The sequence below is a fragment of the Babylonia areolata genome, chromosome 23 (genome assembly GCF_041734735.1).
Source record: "Babylonia areolata isolate BAREFJ2019XMU chromosome 23, ASM4173473v1, whole genome shotgun sequence".
NCBI classification, from domain to species: domain Eukaryota; kingdom Metazoa; phylum Mollusca; class Gastropoda; order Neogastropoda; family Buccinidae; genus Babylonia; species Babylonia areolata.
This window is the reverse complement of record NC_134898.1, coordinates 23200145-23225105: the sequence shown is the minus strand read 5'-3', so window position 1 is coordinate 23225105 and position 24961 is coordinate 23200145. Positions and strand designations below refer to the sequence as shown.

The 24961-nt window shown below is 42.2% G+C and overlaps 1 protein-coding gene across 1 annotated transcript; it reads left to right on the top strand.

Moving 5' to 3' along the window:
• Positions 1-2071: 2071 nt before the first annotated feature.
• LOC143297615 (uncharacterized) lies at positions 2072-17053 on the top strand. The gene is made up of 5 exons (XM_076610031.1): positions 2072-2138; positions 5999-7117; positions 13469-14130; positions 15340-16046; positions 16955-17053. The coding sequence occupies exons 2-5, from the start codon at positions 6027-6029 to the stop codon at positions 17051-17053; spliced, it is 2559 nt and encodes an 852-aa protein (XP_076466146.1). The 5' UTR covers positions 2072-2138; positions 5999-6026.
• The last annotated feature ends 7908 nt before the right edge of the window (positions 17054-24961 follow it).

The window sequence follows — 24961 nt, the reverse complement described above, 5'->3', positions numbered from 1 at the left end:
TCAGTGAGGTAACAAAAGACATGGGTGGTGCTGCTGCTTGCAAAAAAAAGGCCACTGTGGACACAGCCCCTGACGTGGTTATTGTCGAGACAGTGGCAGGGGGTCAGAGTACAAAGACACCATGACGCTGACAGCCTGGCTGGGGCCAAGAGACCATCGTGCCTGTGGGTAAAAATTTAATGTGTATCTGCGGGAAATCTGTCTGAGGCAAAGGAAACTGCCCGAGGATAAGCAATATCCGGTATTAGGAATACAAGAGCCTACCTGCGGGTCTTTAAACCCAAAGGCAAACCCTGACTATCTGCCAAAGGTGACTGCCCACGAAGCAGAGGTAAATATAGTGCATCCTTTTGTTGCATTCTTTGTGTTAAGGAAAAAACAGGCGTGTTTTGTGGATAGCACGTGTTTTGCGAACTGTCTTGACATTGCTCTGAAGTGTGGTGCAGTAAGAAGTAAAACTGAGAGCATACGCAGAGGGGAATGACTGGGATGTATAATTTATAGACGATATGTAACCTTGCTGAGTGCACCACGCGTGTCTTGAATACGAAGATTACTTAATTAACCTTCACGTAATACTGTACCCTCGGGTGCCGACCCTGTCAAAGGTAACTTGGCTGAAGGCAAAGTAAATTTTGTCTTGAATACGGCCCCTGGTAGGTACAACAGAGTGCCACAGACATCCCACAGCCACACAAAAAATCTGGTGGTGAAAAAAATGTCCACTCAGTACCCTTGTACCCTTCCCACTCCAGCAGGCAGTGCTTCCGATATTAACCATAGATGACAAAACGAAGCGACCCTTATAATTTACTAGTTTTGATACTTTTATTCTCAGCAGGGTTCATAAAGCGGATTCAAGTGGCTGCTTCACTTATTTTATTTCCTTCCGGCTATATGCTAATTTCATTGTCTTTTCATCACTATGCTCTTTGCCGTAACAGAAATGCTTGTACATGAAGAAATTGAGTCAAAGTACATACCTGTCATATATATTTTACACATAACGAAAACGTGTTAACAACACTTCAAGAAGAGCGTCATATAAAAACCACTTTTTTCGCAGACGACACATAGCTTTATAGAACATGCCACCTCACGGAAATAGGTGAAACTATACATAATTTTACATTCATGTATCACAGATGTCAATCATGGGTGACAGAACACAAACTACAAATAAATGATGATAAACAGAAGTACTTCCCATTCACTCAATTTTCTGACTTTCCTAAGCCTTTATCTATCCTGGTAGAAACCTTAGACATTGCGCGCAATTTAGGGAACATGCTTTCAGATGACATAACACTTTACATACACAGCAACCACATTTGTAGGTCAGCATATGCTGCGCTCCGACAAATCAGCTCCATTCGCCAATATCTAGCACAGAAACCACAAAAACGTCGGTTTATTAATTTGCCCTACCTAGACGAGACTGTGGAAATGCTCTCCTTTTCGGCTGTCCCATACACTTTGATGACAAACTTCAAAAAGTTAAAAACTCTGCAGTATAACTCACGCTCAAGGCTAAGAAATATCAACACTTAACTCCATACTCACTTCCCTTATATACAGTTCCCATAAGTGTGTGTGTGTGTGTGTGTGTGTGTGTGTGTGTGTGTGTGTAATGGTTCGAACAGGAAATAAAAAAGGATCAGTGGTTAACGCACACCCGTGAGCACATGTGCACGCACACATACACCTACATACCCTCCCCCCTTCCCTCACACACACATACATACAATTATACTCCATTCGTGATTTGTTGTCAGTGGTATTTATTACATGCTTGATTTATGAGAATTCATACAAAGGATGGTATCTCGGTTTTGATTTTCACAGGTAAAAACGAAAGATCAACAGAAAACGTCACTTGATTTATAGTATTCCTTGATTCACAGTACTCAGTCCACGGTGAAGAAAGTGTTAACCGAATACTACCGACTGATACCGAGTGTTAGACGTTAGTCGCTGCAGTAACCCTTTCTTCGCGAACCAACTGATTTATGACCGTAGCTGTGACATTTAAAAGAAAAAGCTTCTTGGAAAATTCTGAAGAATCACTGAACGAAATCATGCGGCTTGTACCTGCATGAACATTACTGAAAACACTGGTGTTTGGCACTGCTGAAAATGTGAGCTGAGACTCAGAATGATTAGTTTGCTTTGGTGTGACTGGGTGCTGTAGGGCAGAGAAAATACCTTTGGAATCCGGCAGCTGGTTTTTTTTTTTTTTTTTTTTTTTTTTTTTTTTGTCTGTAGGTTTGGCGAATAGAACCCCTTCACAAAGTGAACGGCTGACTGCAGTTATATCATAGAACCCAACGTCACTGAAACAGAAGGCGCACTTATTCGCAAAAAAAGAAGAAAGGAGGGAAAAGAAAAAAAGAAGAAGAAAAAAAAAAAAAAGGCGCACCTCATCATTTCGTGGAATTTAGTTTGACTGCCATGGTTATGAAAATAAGAGGGAGAGACAGTCTTGTATAATTATCTGTTCAATGAAACGAAAGTCTGTCCATTTGTGCTAATTCAATATTTGGTGTGCATAGGGCGTTAATACACCACACAAAAAAGGTTTGTGTGTTAAAATGGCAACTTTTCATTTACATACACACTTCCATTCAGTGTATATATACATGTGTGTGTGTGTGTGTGTGTGTGTGTGTGTATGCGTGCGTGTTGCGTGCGTGCGTGCGTGTGTGTGTGTGTGTGTGTGTGTGTGTGTGTGTGTGTGTGTGTGTGAGTAGCCTTCAGATTAATCCATATAAATCCTCTCATGCGTGTGGCATCAGTTTGAAATTTTAATTTCCACAAAAGCCCAGACACATTCCACATTTACATTACTTTTCGGAGAAAAGTCCACAAAATGTAGGCTAACATTCCACACGAGCTGTTTACAGAAAGTATCAAATAAGACAAGGCGAATTGTCGCAAAACTTTTAAATGTCTAACAGTCTCTGAGCACCTATTGTGGACAGTGTACTCACCTGGAGAGTGGCGGCACAGAAGAGTGTTAGTGGTGGCGGCGGAGGGGGGGAATGGGGAGGGGTAGGAAGGCGGGGGGGGGGGAGGGGGGGGGGGGGGCTGGCATGGGAATGCCATTGTTTGCTTTTGCGCTTTTAATGTGCATATGTACGAGTGTATACGCGGTTATTGCCCATGCGAGTTGAAAACTGCGTGTATTCGTTTAAACTGCGTGATGAAAGAGAAAATACCACCCTCTGTTTCGACTATAAAAAAGGTACCAAGAAAAAGTCATAACAGGATTATGATCAGCTTTGGAACATGCCAGTCAAGAGTACTGTCAAAACATAACATTATTTTGATTGCAAATGTATATGCGCCCAAATGATAAAAAAAAATAAGGAAAAAAAAAAAAACCCGAAAAAATAGAAGAAAAAAAGATCGAAACATGAAGAGGTTTCCTGTGAATACACTAAGTAGCCTAAAGTAATTTTATTATGCTTGGTGGTTTAAAATGTATACAAAACATTGATCTTGATATCCACTTTAGCTTGCGATGAAACAGAAATAGAAGTGTTTATTATTATTTTTATTTTTTTTTTTTTTTTTTTTTTTAATAAGACATTGAAAACCTTACATTCACTGATGCGTGCTTGTTATATCAACCCGACGTTAAGGTATACACGAAGTGTGTAAGCCCACGATTTCTCGCAATCCCACAATTTCTCTCACTTTGGTTGTTCCCCTCCCACGTTTTCTCTCCATTGCGAGAAATTGTGGGAAGTCCCCCTTATTTTTTTTTTTTTTATAAAAAAAAATATATATTTGTCATCGGAGTTGGTTTCTTGTCCCCCCCCCCCCAAAAAAAAAAGGAGAGAGAGAAACGAGAAATGGAGGAAATGACGACAACGATCATGATAATGACAGGGGCGTTAGCGAAAGCATCAACAATAGAGGGTGAAGGTGACGGCACCGTCGTGCGCGCGCGCGGCGTGTGTGTGTGTGTGTGTGTGTGTGTGTGTGTGTTTCCTTATATATGTTTACTTGGCTGGTTGATTTGGTCTTCTTTCACTCTGTTTTTAAAATATGTTCATTTCTTAGTGTCAGTTATGAAACCGAGAGTCTATTTTCAGCACAGCCTTGCATGGGGAAGGATGCTGTCACAAACAGATGAACAAATGAGCAAGCATGAAATGAAGAACATTCTAAATAAATGTGACAGAAACGGTTGCATCACAACAAGCATCAAAACTATTTCGTCCACTTTTCACGCGCCCTACGCGAGGTAAAAGCATTGTGAAACACCTTTTTGCTATCACATTTATGTAGAAAAATGAATCATTTTCATGTAATTCTCAGCATCCAGGAAAGATTCGGTTCAAGTCATATTATTTGATATTATATCATATATTTCCGTTTGAGTTATGCGCATTGCCTGAATTTCGTTTTTCGCTATTGATTTCCGATGTTGAATTTGAGGTCGATGCATTTCAGTGATCTATTTTATGTGAAATGCAATGATCAGTTGTGTGTCAGTGTCATTACTATTGATGCTTTCGCTCACGCCACTGTCATTGTCATGATCGTCGCTGTTGTTGCCACCACCCCTTTTTCTTTTGTCTTTTTCTCTCTCTTATTTTTCTCTGAGACTTACTTTGAGAAAAGACAAGAAACCAACTCTGATGATAAAGGAAATATTTTTGATAAAAATAAGGGGGACTTCCCACGATGTCTCACAAATTATGAAAAATCATGGGGGCGCCCCCACGATTTCTCGCAATTGAGAGAAAACGTGGCAGGGGAGTGATCACGATTTTCCGCAATCCAACGATTAGAGAAATCGTGGGGGCGCCCCTCATTCTTTCTCTCAAAATGAGAGAACTCGTGGATTTCGATAAATCGTGGGCTTACAGGGTGTCCATTTAGACTATTAATAGCATATCGCTTGGATGATTATCTTGTTTCCGACAGCAGTATTGGTTCATGTGCGTTGTGTATACACAGGACTTTTCCAGATTTGGATCACAAATCAGCTGTGCTTAAAATTAAATGCTGTTTCCCTGTTCCTCACTAAAACAACATTTCTTTGATGAATGACGACTTTGCATACAAAAGGAACACTGTGTTCTTAATTTGCCTGTAAAATACAGTAAAGTGAATAGTAAAGAAAAATTGGAAATATGTAAAATGATAACAACGGATGCTTTTTTTTAAATTTTTGTAAAATATTGTCACAAAAGGAAAATGATTTTCGTCAGCTTCCACATTGCCTTTAAAAATTAGAAGAAAAGAGGAGTAAGCTATCCTTAGAATGAAAGTCTTCAGGCACACCTGTTCACCGTGAAACAAACCTTGTTCAAAGGCAGACCGGTAAAACGAGAGAAACTCAGGTTTGAGATACAATAAAGAGAACTCAACACCGCAACAAACAAACAAAATACCCCCAAACCCCACTAAGCTCAGAAAAGGAATGAAGTAATAAGAAAAAATAACTGGACTCATTAAAGGACCACGATAATATCATTTTATTGTTGATCATAAAAATATAGTGCGCGAACAAAATAATGTTCCAAAAATGGAACTGCGCTCTAAAGACATGTACAGCAACCACAGAGGAAGCAACAAACAGATTCTTAGAAAACGAATATGAAAATGCAACATGTGATCAGATTATATGTTTCTTGAATGTGTAAAATAGAAAAAAAAAGATGAAAAAATGAATTAAACCAAAACAAACAAACGAGCAAACGAAAAAAAAGAAAAAAAGAAATAAAACACAAAAAACAATTAAGAACTGGAAATTCAGAAACATAGGTAAGCTTTTGGTAACCAAAAATAAGAAAGACTTCCATTAATTTGTTTGGAAATGGGAACACAGAAAAAAAAAGTAATCTGCGACTTTGTTTCAACAGTTCAGTGCATACTTATAATCGAAATGTTGTTGTTTTTACCTTAGTAGCTAATTCATCCGATTACGCTGAGTTAGGAACCATCGAATAATTCGTTTTTTTCCCTTCTGTTTCATGTTAAGCACGAAGGTACGCGGAAGCGGGATACAAATGGAGACAAGATCGAGGAGATTCTGGGCAATATATCTACATTGTCTTTGGATGCTGTTTCTCTGGCCATGTCTCCCACGGTCAGAACAATATACCCCATCTCATGGGAACAAGGCATCCACGTACACGTCACAGGAGCCTGTGGAAACTAGGCATCTGAATGTGACCCGACTTCCAACTGACAACAGTTCGTGGAACGGACAAAACGGGGGATCAAATAATGGTTATCTGTCTAACCAGTACCTGACACATGAACCTACTGTTTCACCCAAATCAATGCAGGAAACTCCATGTCCGAACGTAGAAAGAGTAAGAAAGGTAGGAGACGGGCTCATATTGTTTATACACACTTTCCACACCTGCAGCCATATGTGGACGTGGGACCTGCAAGTGTCTTCTCTCAGTGACGGAATCATCTTACAATTCAATAATATCTATCTTCGGAAAAGTTATACTGATAAAATTCTGATCTTTACCCTAGCTGGTGAAACAGAAAAAGTGGAGCAGAGAAGGTTCGACACAAACCCTCTCTTTTGGCGTTTACATCCTCTTCTGCTGAAAGTACCAAGAGTCCTTGTGGTGTTCGATGCTCCTGATTTCGTCTTTAGTGGACCGTATTCGCAATTTGAAATTTCTTACTCTGCCCATCCCATCTCAAGAATGCCCTCAATAGTGGAGCATGACACAAGTCTTGTAACAAGTAAACCAATGTATGACTGTTCTGGGAATCTAACTGTGCCCAAAACGTTTAGATGTGATATGGTCCAACAGTGCAAATCCAACGAGGACGAAGAGGGATGTGAGTACACCACGCTAGGGTGTGAGAAAGGATGGGTGCCTTACAAGGATCAGTGCTTAAAAATGGACCTGATGGGGAGCTTCTCCGGTATATTTGGTGCGTCTCAGCCCACCTACCCCACTAAAGCGGAAGAAACGTGTGCCTCTATGTACGGGGCTACTTTGGCCCTATTGCCTGATGATGAAGGAATCAGACTGGTGGGCAACATGGTAAAGCAGAGCGGTCACTCGAGCGTGGTTGTGGGCATCAAGAAAGTGAAGCCGGTTTCTAAAAACCTCCGCAACCTCTACAGGTCCTCATTTTTTGCACGAGCGCTGTATGGGCGAGTGCACATTCTTTGCTGTGGCTGTATGTATGTATGTATGTATGAATGAATGTATGTAAGTCCGTCTGTTTTACTGCACGACAAACGAGTGTAAGATTTGTAAAAAAAGAAAAAAAAGAAAAAAAGAACCTTGCAGTCACACAACATAATACCCCTATCATTGCTTAAACTAAACGGAGGTTTGTATATAAAAAAATCTGTCCTTTTACCTACTCTTTCCTTTTCTTTTGCGGTGGTGTCAGGTGGGGCCATAGGTGGTGGTGGTTTGTAAGGTGAAGGGTTACCTTCTTTTTGTGTTCCAACTGTTTTAGTTTCAGTTTCATTTTTAAGGGCGTGCTAAAGCATACTAACTGATCCTTATACACCACACTACATCTTCTGAATAAAAGAAAAAAAGGCAGGAGACGTCTGATCTTTGCACAAACCTAATGCACTGATCACACCACGTGTTCCAAAACTCCATATCATATGCTGTTAAATTTGTGAAGTCAGGTTTAGAAAATCAGTTTCATTATGGTACACAGAGCGTTAATTTGCACATTACCATTAATGGGTAACAATGCTTGCCCATTATTGGTAAGGATCAGAGGAGCTAGCAGATTACAAATAATGGATAAACTTTGCCCGTTATCAAGTCACTATTAATGACATCAGAAAACTTAAGCATAGTATTTTATAAACAGTCTGTGGAGATGATATCACATGAACAGTTCGTATCTTTAGTACTGTTTGTCCGGGTTTTTTTTAACAAACAGTTTTCAGTGTTGAAAGGGAAATGCACATTTCTTTGAAAATGGTGGTGACATCATAGCCTACACATTTCGTGGTGATGGTCACATTATCTCTCTTAATATGAGACTAACTGACTGGCTTTATTCCAGTATTGCTTCGGCGCAGTATGTAAGTATGCCAGTCAGCATGTCAGTGCAAGTTCAACAAGTGCAAGTCTTCATTGAATTCTACGGTTTTGTTTGTGGGAAAAACGGCATCTCTCCAGATTCCAAAATGACATGCCTGCACCAGCGAACGCACAAGAAATTTGCATTTTCTGGGCATAAACAACTATGTTTTGCACTTCACCATGGATTATGCTGAAATAACAACCCCTTGTCTGACCTCACCAGCAAGAATACACCCTGGTCATGGACTTCAAGAGGCACACAGGGAGGTGTTTGTTCAACTCAAGGAGAAGATTACCGGTGTCAAGGTCATGAAATATTTCAAACCTGATCTCCAGAAAGAAGTTACTGTCGACGCGAACCCATTTTGTATTGGTTGTGTTCTCTTACAGCGAGACAAAAATGACAATGTCCGTGTCGTAGCCTGCACAAGCCGAGCTTTGACTGACGTCGCAATTCTCCCAAACAACATGAAGCACTGTCTGTCGTGTGGACATGCGAACATGTCAACCTGTACCTGTTCTGTCAACACTTTATGATCACCATTGACCACAAACCCCTTCATGGGATCTACACGACAATGTCTCGGATCTCAACCGGAATCGAGAGACAGAACCTTAGACTTCAGCCATACAACTTTTCTTTACAATACAAACCTGGAGACAGGAACCCAGCTGATTTTCTGAGCAGATGTCCGATGTACAAGGCTGACGCAAAGACCAATCACATGACCAAGATCGCAGATGAATACGTCAACTTCATGACCAACGACAAGGCCTTGACCCTGGGGCAAAATCGCCCATGCCACAGAGCATGGCCCTACATACCAAGCAGTCATAAAGTCAGTACATATTGGACTTTATCACACTCCACCAGACTGTGCAAAGCAATGGACAAATCAAAATCCTTCACAGTACACAAATCGTCATCTCCCCGATCTTTGCAGCAACTCGTCATCAAAAAATGCTCATGAAGGACACCAGGGTATAGTTAAATTCATAGAAAACTGTGAAAATCCTCATATCGACCGCCAGTTGGAGAACACTATCAAATATTGCCTGGCATGCCAGTCAACCATCCCCGATCACCACCCTGAATCCCAAAGCATGACCCCCCTACCAAAGAAGTCCCTGGTCATAAGTAAGTGTTGATTTCTGTGGAACTTTACCCTCTGGCGACTAACTGTTAGACATCATTAATACTTACTCCATCATTTCACCGAAGTAGAGCTTCTAACACCCACGAATTCAAGTGCAACACATTGAAGGAAAGCCATGTGGAAACAAGAACGATTTAAGTTACTGCATAACTTCCGAGCGTCTTTAATCAAACAGCATCAGTCTTAGTCTGGTGTCAAGTCAAAGAGAATTTTCCCCAAGTACCCGTGAAGTTGCAGTCCACGTCACAGGTAGACGCCAGTATCTGTCAACACCGCGCCAACAAGAAACAAAAGATGAAGCAGTACCCGATGGTGAAAGACGTGCCTGCAGTGCTGAAATTCAACTGGACGACACTGTGATAGTTCGCAAACCCCAAAAGCATTTTCGGGATGCTGTCTGTCATGCGGACAACGTTCCCTGTCCAGCGTAGCTGGCACTGGATCAGCAGGCTTTCGATGCTGGGCAGGCCGCTCCTCTCTAGGACCTGGAGGTTGGAGACCCTGTCTTGCCACTTTATGCCGAAGATCTTTTGTAGGCATCTCTAGTCAAACTGCCCAAGTTGTTGAATGTGACGGCGATACGTCGTCAATGTTTCACAGCAGTACAACAAGGTGGTCAGCACAACAGCTCTGTAGGTTTTCATCTTGGTGCTGAGCCTGATGCCTTTGTTGTTCCACAGCCTGTTGTTGAGTCAGCCAAAGGCGGAAGCTGGCCTTGGCGATGCGTAGCATTACTTCTGCATCAAGGGCTCCGTTGCTGCATAGGGTGCTGCCCAGGTAGCAAAACTTGTCGACTTACTTGATCTCTGTGTCATCGATCGTGATTGCATGGTGTGTGTGTGTGTGGGGGGGGGGCAGGGGGGGAGGCACTGGCGTTCTGTGAGCTCGCTATTTGGTACACTTACTCGGTCTTGCTGAGGCTGATGGTGAGTCCAAAGCGCCTGCAGGAGGTTGAGAACCTGTCCATAATGAACTGCATGTCCTCATGGGTGTGTGCAGCAAACGCGCGGTCTTCAGCGAAGAGGAACTCTCTCACCAGTGCCTCAAACACCCTGGACCTGGCATGGAGTTGCCTCAAGTTGAAAAGTTTGCCATCTGTGCTAAACTGAATGTAGATGCCCAGGTCACAGTCTTGGAAGGCATCAATCAGCATGGGAGAGAAGAGAATGGAGAACAGTGTGGGTGCCAGGACGCAGCCCTGCTTCACTCTATTTACCACAGGGAATGGATCCAACATGTCAGTATTTTCCTGTTCTCTCGCATGCATGCCATCGTGGAATGACGCAATCAGCTAGATTAGGCTCTCTGGGCAGCCGAACTTTAGGAGGATCTTGCACAGACGACGGCGGTTCACCGTGTCGAAGGCCTTAGCCAGGTGTACAAAGACCATGTGGAGCTCCTTGTTCTGCTCACGGCACTTCTCTTGCATCTGACGTACGGCAAACACCATGTTACATGTTCCCCTGCCTGAGCGGAAGCCGCACTGTGCTTCAAGGATTACTGTATTGGAGACATGGTCAACCAGACTGTTCAGTATGATGGGGGCGAAGATAATGTGGACAATTGAAGCATCCTTGAAATCCTGGGGAACCTCCCACACTGTTCTCCATTCTCTTCTCTGCCATGCTGATCGACGCCTTCCAAGACTGTGACCGGGACATCTACATTCAGTTTCGCACAGATGGACTTTTCAACTTGCGGCGACCCCACGCCAGGTCCAACGTGTTTGAGGCACTGTTGAGAGAGTTCCTCTTCGCTGATGACTGCGCGCTCAACCTCCTGCAGGCGCTTTGGACTCACCACCAGTCACAGCAAAGCACACACCGACAGATAAGCCTGCCTGCTGACTCATCCGTCGGCCCGACGAGAGACTCCATCACTGATGAACTAGGGTTTCACACCACACCATCATGAGGGGCTATGGTCCATAGTGAATTTTGAAAAAAAACACACACACGTTATTTCTCTCTCTCTCTCTCTCTCTCTCTCTCTCTCTCTCTCCACACACACACACACACACACACACACACACACACACATCTACACACACACACAAACACACATAAACACACGTGCACGCATTCAGCAATATACTTATGGAGGAGAACATGTTCAGGTAGCAAGTAAACAATGTTTCTTCTGTTACAGTGTATCAAAGATGTGTAAACACTGAATAAAACAAACAAGTAAAAAATAAAACGAAGCAACAAATAAAATGAATAAAAAAAAGGGGGGGGGATGGAGGAGGGGTAGGTTGCAGGATGATGATATAAAAAAAAAACAAACTTTGAAGACAACAGTTGAGAACCATTTGATTTCTCTTGAAGGAGAGAGCAAAAGTATGTCTGATGTCACCACAGTTTCGTCCCATGTTGACTAGCAAGATACTTCCGGCATGTCAGTGATACAGAGACACTTGTCACAGATTAATAGTGCTCAGCCATCGCGGGAAAGAAACCCACCAATCAATCACAATACAATGACTTCCAAAACCTGCCCATGAGGGGTAATGAAAAAGAAGTAAACAAGACGACTAATTGTATGTCGAAAAAGAAATAGCAGCTAATGGAGCACATACTAAATATTATTTTTTTGTGTGTGTGCACCTTATTCCTGGGAATGCGAACAAGATGCAAATATCACAGCTGTGAGTACAGCATGAGAGGGGAGCTGGACTGTTATAACCCATGCAATGTCAGGCAAATGAGCACTGCCAGGGTGGGAGTGTTGTATATGGTAGTCCTTACTTTCGTCACCGAAAGGATGATATCCACCAATAATTGACCAAACTGATCTACAAGCAAGAGCGTGTGTCATGAGTGTTTATCGTGGAGTCTTTCCACGGCACGAAGAATGGGTGGTTGTTCCGCTGGTGGGAATGAAGACCTGTCCTGGATACACACAATCGTGCACAAACACTGACACAAACACACACAGACGCACACAAACACACACACACGCACACACACACACACACACACATATATATATATATATATAATATATATATATATATATATATATAGAGAGAGAGAGAGAGAGAGAGAGAGAGAGATACTTTGTCTAGGGCTCACCATAGGATACACGGTCCAATCCTATACTTCCACTAAGTTTTTTTTGACCGAAATCAGGCACCCATTCCCCAGTCACATGTGGGTGGAGTGGAGTGAAGAGAATAAGAGTAAACTGCGTTTTCCAGGGACAAAACATTATGCCGAAACGGGGCCTCGAACCCCGGTCGCTGATGAACATTGGATCAGAAGTTCAAAGAAGAACCAATTCTGCCGCGGCACCCCTCTCTCTCTCACACGCACACGCACACACACACACACGCACACACACACACACGCACAAACACATACACACACACACACACACACACACACACACACACTGAGATACATACGCCAAGACGCCCACCAGAAGAACTCACCGGATACTGCAGGATACCAATAACAGAGTCAGTAACAACTGCTGGCCCTGGTCACTTCATTTTTCAAAAACGCAGTGAAGGAGCATCAAGTAAATGTTTAACCTTAAAAACTGATTTTAACCAGGAAAAGAGGTAGATGTGGGGCCGCAGTGACTGCTCATGTTAGACTTTTGAATTTGCAGATGGACAGTTAGCATACACAGCAAAAAGGGTATTATGTTGATAGAAAAGAAAAAAAAAAGAAGAAAAAAAATATATATATATCCCCCCAAAAAAACAAACAAACAAAAAATACCAAAAAAAAACAAAAAAACAAAACAAAGAAAGACAAAACAAATAAAGAGAGAAAAGTTTCATATACTTGTGTGTATATATATATATATATATATATATATATATATATATATATATATATATATAAATAGATAGATATATATAGAGAGAGAGAGAAAGAGAGAGAGAGAGATGTTTTTCTGTTCATGTATTTGTGTCTTTTCCTGTATTTGGTAGGCTCTCAAGGCTTTTGCATCGCGATGGGTCTATGTACAGTTCTGCAGCTTCTTCCCTTTCCTTTTCTTTCTCTCTTTTCAAAAGCATTTGCTGTATAGTGGACATGAATTCGTACATCTAAGTACACATATACACCTTTGAATTTAAGACAAGGACGATAGAAGTATCCCTGACGTGTATAAATGAACAGCATGAAACGAGACCAATGGTTATTTTTTTTGTTTATCTTAATGATAGAAATCAGATTTCTGTATAAATGGGAGGCAGAAACCTAACACAAAACAAAATGCGATTGTTCAATTTGATCACCTGTACAGATACCTATGGCAATGGGGAGACAAAGGCAGCCCCATAGCCTACGAACAAGTACAACTCCAGAGAACTGGGGTAATGCTGAACTGTGCCACGCTTGACGCTTTCCCAAACACTCATCTTCAGCCTTTGAGATGCGCTCTTCCTGACGAGCTTCCTGACGGTTATGTCTGTATGAGACGCAACCCCACTTTGCCCAGTGTGAGTGTAAGTCGACCTTTAAGCGCTCACTTCCCTCCACCCAGACGGGCACTTGACCAAATACCCACAAAGCAGTGTGCTGACGGTTCTTTGGTGCAGACGTTCCATCGCTGTCAGTCTGATGACGTGGACCAGTTGTCCCCCAACGGTTTTGCTGTGTTCCATTGTCGTTACGGACCGCCTGTTCACTACGCCTTGGTGTGTGATGGGAACAGTGATTGCGCTGATGGGAGTGATGAAATGAACTGTGAACCAGCGGCAGACTCCTCAGTCCCAGATGACATCTTTATTTGTGACAACCTGCAAATGATAAAAAGCTCACAACGGTGTAACAGCATGTTCGACTGTTTTGACGAATCTGACGAGATGGACTGTTCAGCATGTGCTCTACACCATATTTTGTGCACGGGTGGTGTCTGCCTTCCTTATGAATACGCTGAACACTTAGACGTCTGTCCAAAGACAGGTAGAGGAACTGAAAACTTTTTTGTGTTTTTTTATTCTGTTGTGACTCTTAATGGCAATGGAATGTCGAAGATGAATGACCCTGATGAAAGTAACACAGAAGTGATGTTTCAATGTATTAACGGATTTTTTATCCCGTCCTTTCTGCTTAACAATGGCGAGCAAGATTGCGGATTTGGTGAAGATGAGAATATTCCATCTGAGAATGTGACATGCCCTGGGTTTTACATCTGTCAGTATTCCAGGCAATGTGTGCATCCTGACTTCATCTGTGATGGGATCTATCACTGTCCTTACAAAGATGATGAACTATACTGCAATCTTCCCTGTCCAGCAGACTGTGTTTGTGAAGGGTATGCCTACTTCTGTACCAACCTCTCTGAACCGCAGTCTTTGTGGAGTGCACGTTACCTGGATCTTAGCGGAAGTGCTAATGTATCATTGCATTCCTTACAGATTATGAAACGTTTGCATTTTTTGAATCTTTCCCTTTGTGGTTTATATACTTCATGTCTAAGAAACATGTCACTGCTGGGAATTGTTGACTTGAGCTTTAATTATCTATCTGACTTGTCATCTCTGGACTTTGAGCAGCTGACACATCTGACAACTTTGTATTTGTCAGGAAATCCATTTGTTAGAGTTCTAGATTTACACTTCCCTAGGTTCATCAAGACGTCAGATCTGGTCAGTCTTCAACATCTTGTAGTTACTGACACCAACCTTGAATCAATTGAAGATAGAGCGCTACATGCACTGATGAAGCTGACAACTTTAGATATCCGAAGGAACAAGATCAAATTCTATGACAAAGACATCTTCTTTGGTCTAAGTAATCTGCAGATTCTGCTCACTGATGACCAAAAGTTATGCTGCAGTTATTTTCACCCGAGCTTGTCTGAGTGCCATGCACCTGTCGACGAACTGTCTTCGTGCACTGACCTGTTACGGTCAGACTTTTTCAGGGTGTTTCTGTGGACGGTATCTGCGATGGCTGTTACCGGCAACGCTGGTATTCTGTTGTACAGAATGTTTGTGAGAGAGCAGGTCTCATCTCCTGCTTTCCGTGTACTGGTCAGTAACCTCTGTACTGCTGACCTCTTCATGGGTATCTACATGATGATCATTGGCATCGCAGACACTAGATTCCGTGCGATCTATGTGTCCAGAGAAACTGAATGGAAGAGAAGTTCATTGTGTACAATTACAGGATTCCTAGGCCTTGTATCTAGTGAGGTGGCTGCCATGGTTATTTGTCTTATTACTCTGGACCGACTGCTGGTCTTGTATTTTCCATTCAAAAGTCAGTTTCATCTGAAAGGGCGTTCTTCCTTAGTTGTCTGTGGTATTGTGTGGGTTCTTGGTCTGTCCATTGCAACTGCACCATTATTGCTCAACTTAGACTTTTATGGGGAGACAAGCATTTGCCTCCCTCTTCCAGTCACACGCCAACGGTTCTCTGGTCAATATTACGCTTTCGGGATTTTCATTGTCCTCAATTTCTTGTTCTTCGTTTTGATTGGGACTGGACAAATTGTCATCTACTATACAGTTTGCAATGCCAGTAAACTGGCAGGAGCACAACGGCGGTCACAAGAGTTCACCATTGCTCGGCGGCTTTTCCTTGTAGTTGTCACAGACTTCTGTTGCTGGTTTCCTATTGGTCTGATGGGCCTGCTGGCCAATCGTGGAGTTCCCATCCCTGGTGTGGTAAATGTCTGGGCTGCCATCTTTATTTTGCCACTGAATTCTGCCCTGAATCCTTTTCTGTATACTTTGAATGCAGTACTGGAGAAAAGAAGAAATGCACAACTGCAGCAAAGAACCAGGAAGATTCTAGGGAATATGCAGTCTGAGCTGCCCAAGATGGAACTGAGCGTGGCAGAAGAGGTTGTTCGTGTTTGCATCCGCTCCAATGTAGTGAAGAAAGAACAAATATTACGATGGTTAGGTATAAATATCCACCAGAACAGCAACGCGGCTCATCAGCAAATCAGTGTCAACGCTGAAGGCACTTCGCCTGTCTGTGACAACAAAGGCTCAATGTAATAAAATTGATTTGTTTGAGAAAAGTCACATGCGTTCCCTGTTCTTGTGTTCATTTGTTTTAATTGAGAGAACGGAAAATCTAACGCAACATTTTCCCGTATTCCATTAAAACAGTGTACCCTGTCTTTCTGGAAGTTAATGCAGCAAAGAAGAAGAAGACAACCAGGTAGACAGACAGACAGACAGACAGACAGACAGAAAGAATGAATGAATGAACGAACGAATGAACAACAAGGGTAAACTAAAATTTTTGATAGCGGAGAGGTGGTCTCGTTGACAGAGTGTCCACACAGGTAGCGAGAGTCCTATTTTTTCTTTGTGGCCTTTTTTGCATGCAGGTCATGGAGCACCCGCTTTTTTTTACAGCTTCACATGCCTTCTTCACCGCCCCCCCAAAAAAAACAAAAAAAAACCCCACAAAAAAACAAAAACAAAACAAAACAAAAACAAAACAAAAACAACAACAACAAAAAAAAACAAACAAAAAACCCAAACAAACAAACAAAAACAACGAAAATAAGCAACCAAAAACAAACAAACAACAAGAAAAACAAAGCATTCTTTTCTTTCTTGTTTTTTCTTTCTATTTTAAAACGTATTTCCTTTCTGCTGTTTTTCGACAATTTCTTTCATGAAATGTCATTTTCAGTAGTCTCCGTTGCACTTAAGTAAATCAAGTTATGAGACATAATCATTGCAAGAAATATGTACTGAATCCATTAAAAAAAAGAATCAGATCAGATAATGAACTGAAACAATCAACGTATATATTGCAGACTGGAGAAAATGTGATGGCCCTTCTGCGGGATGCACTTTCCACAGCTTCCCCTCAGCTCGTCGCCATCCACAAAGTGTGCAATATACTTAATCACTGATTAGACCGTCATCAAATAGCAAGTCACATAGAATACAATCGAATACAAGTAATAAGGTCAACAATATATCAAAGTTTTTACCGTCATCAAATAACAAGTCACATAGAATACAATTCGAATACAAATAACAAGATCAATGATATATGCGTCCCACACAACTCTGTGATCGAAATCATCACAACGAAGTTGACGTTTTTTTTTCGTGTGGCATAACACTTTCTTGAGAGAGTCAATTTTGATATATGTGTGACGGGCGCAATAGCCGAGTGGTTAAAGCGTTGGACTGTCAATCTGAGGGTCCCGGGTTCGAATCACGGTGACGGCGCCTGGTGGGTAAAGGGTGGAGATTTTTACGATCTCCCAGGTCAACATATGTGCAGACCTGCTAGTGCCTGAACCCCCTTCGTGTGTATATGCAAGCAGAAGATCAAATACGCACGTTAAAGATCCTGTAATCCATGTCAGTGTTCGGTGGGTTATGGGAACAAGAACACACCCAGCATGCACACCCCCGAAAACGGAGTATGGCTGCCTACATGGCGGGGTAAAAACGGTCATACACGTAAAAGCCCACTCGTGTGCATACGAGTGAACGCAGAAGAAGAAGAAGATATATGTGTGGTTGCACAAGGCGCATGGGGCGCTCGAGTGAACATTTAGTTTTCTTATACGGATGTTCAGGTGAGAGCTCAGGTAGATGCGTGCTCTCTGGCACAACTTGTTTGTCGTCGTACCTGTGCGGCCGTTCGGCTTACAGCTCCAGAGAACTTTGGCTCTGTGACTCTAGTGCACAGGTGAGAGTGGATAAAAACATGGAGTAATTTGAATAAATGTATTTGTATGTGCATTTGATGGTCACACTGTATCACACTGTTTCTAAACTTGGCAGTAAGATTCCGTTTTGTCCAAGTGCACATAATGTCATTGCTGCAGCGACAGGGAGAAAAGAATATTGTTTTGCTTACACTGGATTTTACCTATTTTTTGTATCATTATTAGAATGCTTTCGACTGAGACTTCCTTCTTAACGCTTAACGTGGCGATAGCCTTGGGATGGCGTTGGTGGTCGGCGAGGCTTCAAGCACCATACTTTGATTTGATTTGATTCTTCGTAACGCTCGAATAATGGAATATAAATTTGTGATATGTAATTACTAGGGCTTGCTTAGAAAACATACATGACTGGATTCGAAAGACAGAAAGAGGCTAAAAATATTACTATTACGAAGACGACAGCTAAGGAATTATGAATTTATAACTGGTAAATTAATGGTGAGGATGATGTGTGACTGAACCTAGGGAAGTTAGTACAGGGCACACACGCACCCACTCACACACATGTGACTGACGGGACTAACGGACAAGACAAGACAATACGTAGACAAGCATAAACACGTACACCAGCAAAAATGAACAAAGTATTTTTATTTTGATTCAAAGTGCTTGTGGGTTGGCGCTGGGCCGAGACCTAGCAGCAGCAGCAACAGCAACAGCAGCAGCAGCAGTAACCGCTGACGGCGCCACTGTGGAGGGCAACCAAGCTGGGGAGAAGGCGCTGAGGAGCAGCCTGTGTCCGGAACTGGGGACTGGAGTGAAACTTACTTGAAGGACAATGTGTTGTGCAGTGTGTTGTGTGTTGTTGCCCTACAACCATATCTTGTATGGGTGTGTGAGTGAATGAGTGAATATTCAAATATTTTTTGTTGTTGTATATAAATATTTGCAAAGATATCCGTCTCCTGTGTGATTCTTTTTTATGCACGTGAACATGGCTGACTGAGAGGAGTGAAAAGTGAACTTTTCTGTCTATATCTGAACGGGTATGACTGGATGTCTTTACAATTGGTGACCCCTGACTTACGTGTTTGTTTCGTTTGATGTTTTCTGTTTTGAATTGCATTTCTTATATTTTTCAGTGCTAAAGATATTTAGTATTGTTATAGTTGTTCTATTCTTTAAAAGTCATCAGTGCAGTACTTCGAAAAAAATCACTTAACATGGTTGTATTGGCTGGTGATTTTGTTTCCTTTGGATTTGGCGTCCACGGATCAGTTTGAGCATATGAAGCTCAAGCGGAATCGCTTAATTTGACTGGCGCAGGTCTTATCAAATATGTACAGAGCTGCATGGAAAGAGAAGAGAGAGCAAGAGAGAGAGAGGAGAAAGCAAAAGAGGGAGAGAGAGGAGAAAGCAAGAGAGCGAGAGAGGAGACAGCAAAAGAGAGAGAACTGACAAAGGCCAGCCAGCAGATGAACACATGGGCAGAACACTACTCCGACCTTTACTCCACAGAAAACATGGTGTCCAACTCAGCCCTCGATGTCATCAAGTGCATGCCAGTCATTGAAGAACTTGATGCAGAGCCAACTGAGGACGAACTCAGCAAGGCCATTAACAGCCTGACATCAGGCAAGGCACCTGGCAGTGACGGAATTCCCCCAGACCTCATTAAACACTGCAAGACTACTCTTCTGCATCCTCTGCACACAGTCTTCTGTCAATGCTGGAATGAGGGAGCTGTACCGCAGGACATGAGGGATGCCAAGATTATCACCCTCTACAAAAACAAGGGTGAAAGGAGCGACTGCAACAACTACAGAGGCATCTCACGTCTCAGCATTGTAGGCAAAGGCTACGCTCGGGTCCTCCTAATTCGCCTGCAGAAACTGGCCGAACGCGTTTACCCGGAATCACAGTGCGGTTTACGAGCGGAGAGATCCACGGTAGACATGATCTTCTCCCTTCGCCAAATCCAGGAGAAGTGCAGAGAGCAGAGGATGCCCCTGTATGTCGCATTCATTGACCTCACCAAGGCCTTTGACCTAGTCAGCAGAGACGGCCTTTTCAGGGCTCTTCGAAAGATCAGCTGCCCCAAACTGCACAGCTTGGATTTGTCCGAACGCAGTGACGCCTCCTTGAGCTACTGAAACTGAAACTGAACTCCAAGAAGCAGCATAGTTGCCTTTTCGGGAACTGTCATACGGTCCAAAACATCTCTGGGGCTTGAATCATTTTCTGATGGGTTCTTCTGTTTGTCTGTTAATATTTGTTTTGCTTGCTGGGACTGTGTGGAATGGAATTGTTCTCAGTCATTATCAGCAAGAACTGCAAAGGAATTGATGTAGAAATGTCTTCGTGGATTGTGACATTGTCATGAGGTAAACAGTCTGTATTATGTGCTAGATTTTCTTTCTGACCATCATTGACTGAACGATCACTGTGTGACTGTTTATCAGTGCTTGTGGGTTTTGTGTCGCTATTTGGTGTTTTGGTATCTGAACCTTGAGTAAAGAGAATGTGTTTTTCAGTTTGAATATCAACATCATTTTGGGAAGTAATATGTTTTTGCTGACATACATGATCTACTGGGGTCTGAGTAACAACTTTTGCTTGATTGATTGGATTGTATTTCTTTCAATTCATGAGTGGAGAGAACCCAACTGGGATTTCATTGAATTATTTTCTTTGGCGAGTTCTTTGTTTTTTCTTTCAAGGTTTGTAACAGCTGATTCTGTATTTTCATTTTCAGTATTGGGCGCATCATGTTTTTTGAAATGCACACACGGATTTCGTTTTTCACAAGCCATTGCGTCATTGATCATACAAGTGGATTTTGGCACAGCGCGGGCGTGTGACGAGTGGCAAAGAGAATGTCGAACTTGACTCCTGGTTCTTTTCACAACAAGGGTGGTCTTTTTTTGGGGGGTGGGGGTGGGAGTTTGGTCACTCAGTTCATCTGGGTGGATGGGGGCCACAGGTGGGGTTGGGGGGAGGATAACCACATTGTCTTGTGTTCTTGAAGTAGGATTGATCAAGAGCTGGGACTGTTGGGGTGATGAAGTGAAACTTTTGTCTGGAGAGGAAACATTTTCCATGGCCATAACAGTGGTGTGCGTAAAACTGAGTATGACAATTCAGTAACATTATGGTCCCTTAGAAAATCAAGCAGAAGTGTTTTTAGATTTTCACATTCTTTTGTATCCCAAGTGGAAAGTTTGCTTCTTGACAAAGTGAAGTTCCACCAGAGGCATGTATAAAATAAAGTGTTGTTGTTATTTATTTATTTTTTTAATTATCATTAAAAAAAAAACTGTGAAAGTAATATACCTAAGACATCAGTTAAATGTTCACCAGCACAGTCTGTGAGTGAGGTATTGTGGTGTGTATTGTGTTTATCTAAATAACATCTTCTGTGTGGAGAACGCCAAAAAAAAATTCATTGGAAAGGAGTTTTTCATTGCCTAAGTGATCATGGCGGCGGGAACGCCGGCCCCGCCAGTAGCCCCAGTTTATGTTACGGCGCGTGCACTGCCAGACTATGAGTCGCTGCCTACAGTCTACGATGTGTGTGTAGCTGCGGAAGCGGTTTGTGGGCGTGAGACAATTCGTGGTGCTCAGCGTGTACGTGGTCTGTGGCGGATTTATCCGAAAACAAATGAAACCAGAGACAAGCTCTTGTTGGAGGGGTTCTTGTTCAGGGGAGCACGTGTCTCTCTCCTGAACAAAAATCCTTTCGTTATCAGAGACCAGACTGATGAGAAACCAACCACCAAACTGTGGATAAACAATGTACCTCTCAGTGTGGACAACAAAGACATTGAAGCCGCACTGCAGAACCTAGGAGCGGAGATCAGATCCTCACTTCGAAATGAGCAAGCAAGGAACCCCGATGGACGGCTGACACGTTTCGAGACTGGCCGCAGGTTTGTGTTCATCTCTGTGCCGAGCACACCGCTGCGACCAGTCTTAAAACTTGGTGTGTTCACCGCGGCTCTCTACCATAAGGAACAAAAGCAAAAACCAATAAAATGTAGCAAGTGTCTACAGGACGGACACCTGGCAGCAAACTGTGAGGGAGAGGTGGTGTGCAGGGGATGTCTGCAACAGGGACACAAAATGTGTGACTGCCCCTCTCTTGTGCCCCCTGCTACAGAGGAGGAGGGAACAGCAGCAGAGCAGTCTGAAGAAACCGAGCACAAGCAAGTGGGTGAGGAAATGCCCAGTGCTCAGAGCAGCACCACACCAACACACCGTGTGCAGCCGCCAGCGCGCGCCAGCGATGCGGCAAAGAAAACCAGCCACGCGAAGCCTGCTCATGGCACAGCGAGCAGCGCCGGAAAAAAAGAGGGAAAGGAGCGAGTCTCCCCCAACCACAAGTCTTCTTCCAGAAAACAAAGGCCCGCTGTCCTGACACAGCCAGAACACAACGGAGAGGCAGAGGCGGAAAGCATGTCGGAGGAGGGGGGTAACACTTGACACGTGTTCTCTCCCAGCCAGCCTGACCACTCCCTCACGACCTTTGGCTTTGATTAACGGACTTTTGATTAACGATCGGCGATTATAAATTCCGCATCAGAAAGTTGAAAAATTGATACCACCTTTTCAAATATGAATAATGACATATGCATTGGTACTCTAAATGTTCGAGGGCTTAGAAATAACCTAAAAAGGAAAGTAGTATTTGACTTCCTCAAAAAACAAAAGTTAGACATTGCATGTTTGCAGGAAACATACGTGACAGATGATATATTGCCTCAAATTAATGTGCAGTGGTCTGGAAGTGTATTCTATAGCGTAGGTACAAATAGAAGCAATGGACTTGTAATTCTAATTTCCAGCCATAAACAGATTCATGCAGAACTCATCGAAGCAACAGAGAGAATATTGTTAATAAGAACTGTACACGACAACAAATCAACTATCATAGCTAATTGCTACGCACCCAATACGACCGTTGACAAAATATCATTCATTAACCAACTCGGCAACTTGTTACATAAGCAAGATTACGACCACCTGTGGGTTCTGGGTGATTTTAACACTACAATCCATGCTCTAGATAACATAGCCGGCAAGCCTCATTCACAACGAGAAAAAGAAGCCCTTCTAGAAATGTTAGCCTCTTTTGACTTGGAAGATACGTGGAGGTCTGTCCATCCAGATGCCAAAGAATACACTTGGTCAAGATCTGCTCCTTTTACAGCTAGAAGAATTGATTATATTTTCAGCGACACTACTTCCATTACACTTGCGAAGAAAGCAGACATTGAATTATTCCCTCACTCAGACCATAAACTTGTGAAAGCGATATTTAGTCCAAACAAGTTTCAAAGAGGTCCAGGATATTGGAAATTTAACAACTCACTCCTATCTCAGGAACGGTTTCTAGAAGAAACAAGCACATTTATAGATTCGCATTTTTCACAATCTCAAGAACGAAACCCACAAAAGACCTGGGAAATGTTTAATGTTAGATACAAGTCATTTTGCATAAGCTGCTCAAAAACCGCCAAAAATCGATCTCCCAATAAACACGCCAAAATCAAAATACTAAACGAAATAGAACAAAAACTACATCAGAACATTCATGATAAAGATATGTTAATGAAAGCTGGGCAACTAAGAAAAGAAATAGAACTACAAGAATTAAACGAAGCAAGAGGTGCTCAGATCCGCTCAAGAGCCAAATGGATAGAAGATGGTGAAAAAAACAAAAAATATTTCCTCCGCCTTGAAAAGATCAAAGGAGCTGCGAACATTATAACATCTCTACGCATAGACGAAAACATGACAGACAATTCACAGAAAATATTGAACCAGATCGAGAAATTTTACACAAACCTATACAAGAAGGACATATGCATAGGAAGAGGAAGACATATAAAAGACCATTTCCTGAGTAATGAAGATTATCCAGTACTTACAGAAGAAGAAAAAGACCACTGTGACAAAGAAATAACTTTGGACGAGCTGACACTAGCCCTTACTAATTTAAACAAAGACTCCGCACCCGGTAGCGATGGCTTGACACCAGCATTCTACAAAACGTTCTGGGACAAATTAAAAATACCATTCTATCGTTGTATTACAGATGCACTTAAGAAAGGAGAACTACCTTCTTCAATGAAAAATGAATCATAACTTTAATACACAAAGGCAATGACTTGGACAGAAATAACCTCGCAAATTATAGACCAATTACTCTTACAAACACAGACTACAAGATATTTACGAAAGCGCTGGCCATGAGACTCCAAAATGTAATCAAATCAGTTGTAAATGAAGATCAAGTAGGTTTCATAAAAGGTAAAAACATCGCAGTCCATTTGAGATTTTTCGATGATCTCACAAAATATCTGAACACAAACAATCAACCAGGGACTCTCATTGCCCTTGATTTCTCCAAGGCTTTTGATACATTATCAAAAAAAATGTATCATCGAAGCCTTAGATATTTTTAACTTTGGCCCAAGATTCACAAGTTGTGTTTCGACCATAATGAACAAGACAATAAACTGTGTTCACAATGGTGGATGGTTGTCTGATTGGTTTCTAACAGAAAGAGGGATCAGACAGGGATGCCCCCTCAGCCCTCTTCTTTTTGTACTTGCTGTAGAAATACTGGCGATTCGAATTAGAAGTAATAAAGATATTCAAGGGATTGACCTAACTCCGCTCGACAATATGTGCAACCATAGCAACAACTCTAAAATAAAGCAGTTTGCAGATGATACAACACTAACCCTTAAAGGTGAACAAGATATTCAAATAGCTACAGATATTGTAACGCAGTTCGAGGAGTATTCAGGTCTGAAGTTAAATAAAAATAAATCTGAGGGCATGTGGCTAGGGTCAAGAAAACATGAAACAGGTGAAATAAATGGCATTCCCATGGGATCTGACAGACTGAAACTTCTGGGAATATATTTCTCAGTAAAAATGGAAATTTCGGAAATCGAAGAAAACTGGAAATCCAAAGTTGAAAAAATAACTAAGGTGATAAAACAATGGGAACGCAGAAACCCCTCTCTATATGGTAAAGTTATTCTGGCAAAAACTTTTCTACTGTCACAATTCTCTCACGTCCTACAGGTAGCGTCTGTACCAGTTAAAGTTCTGAACACCATT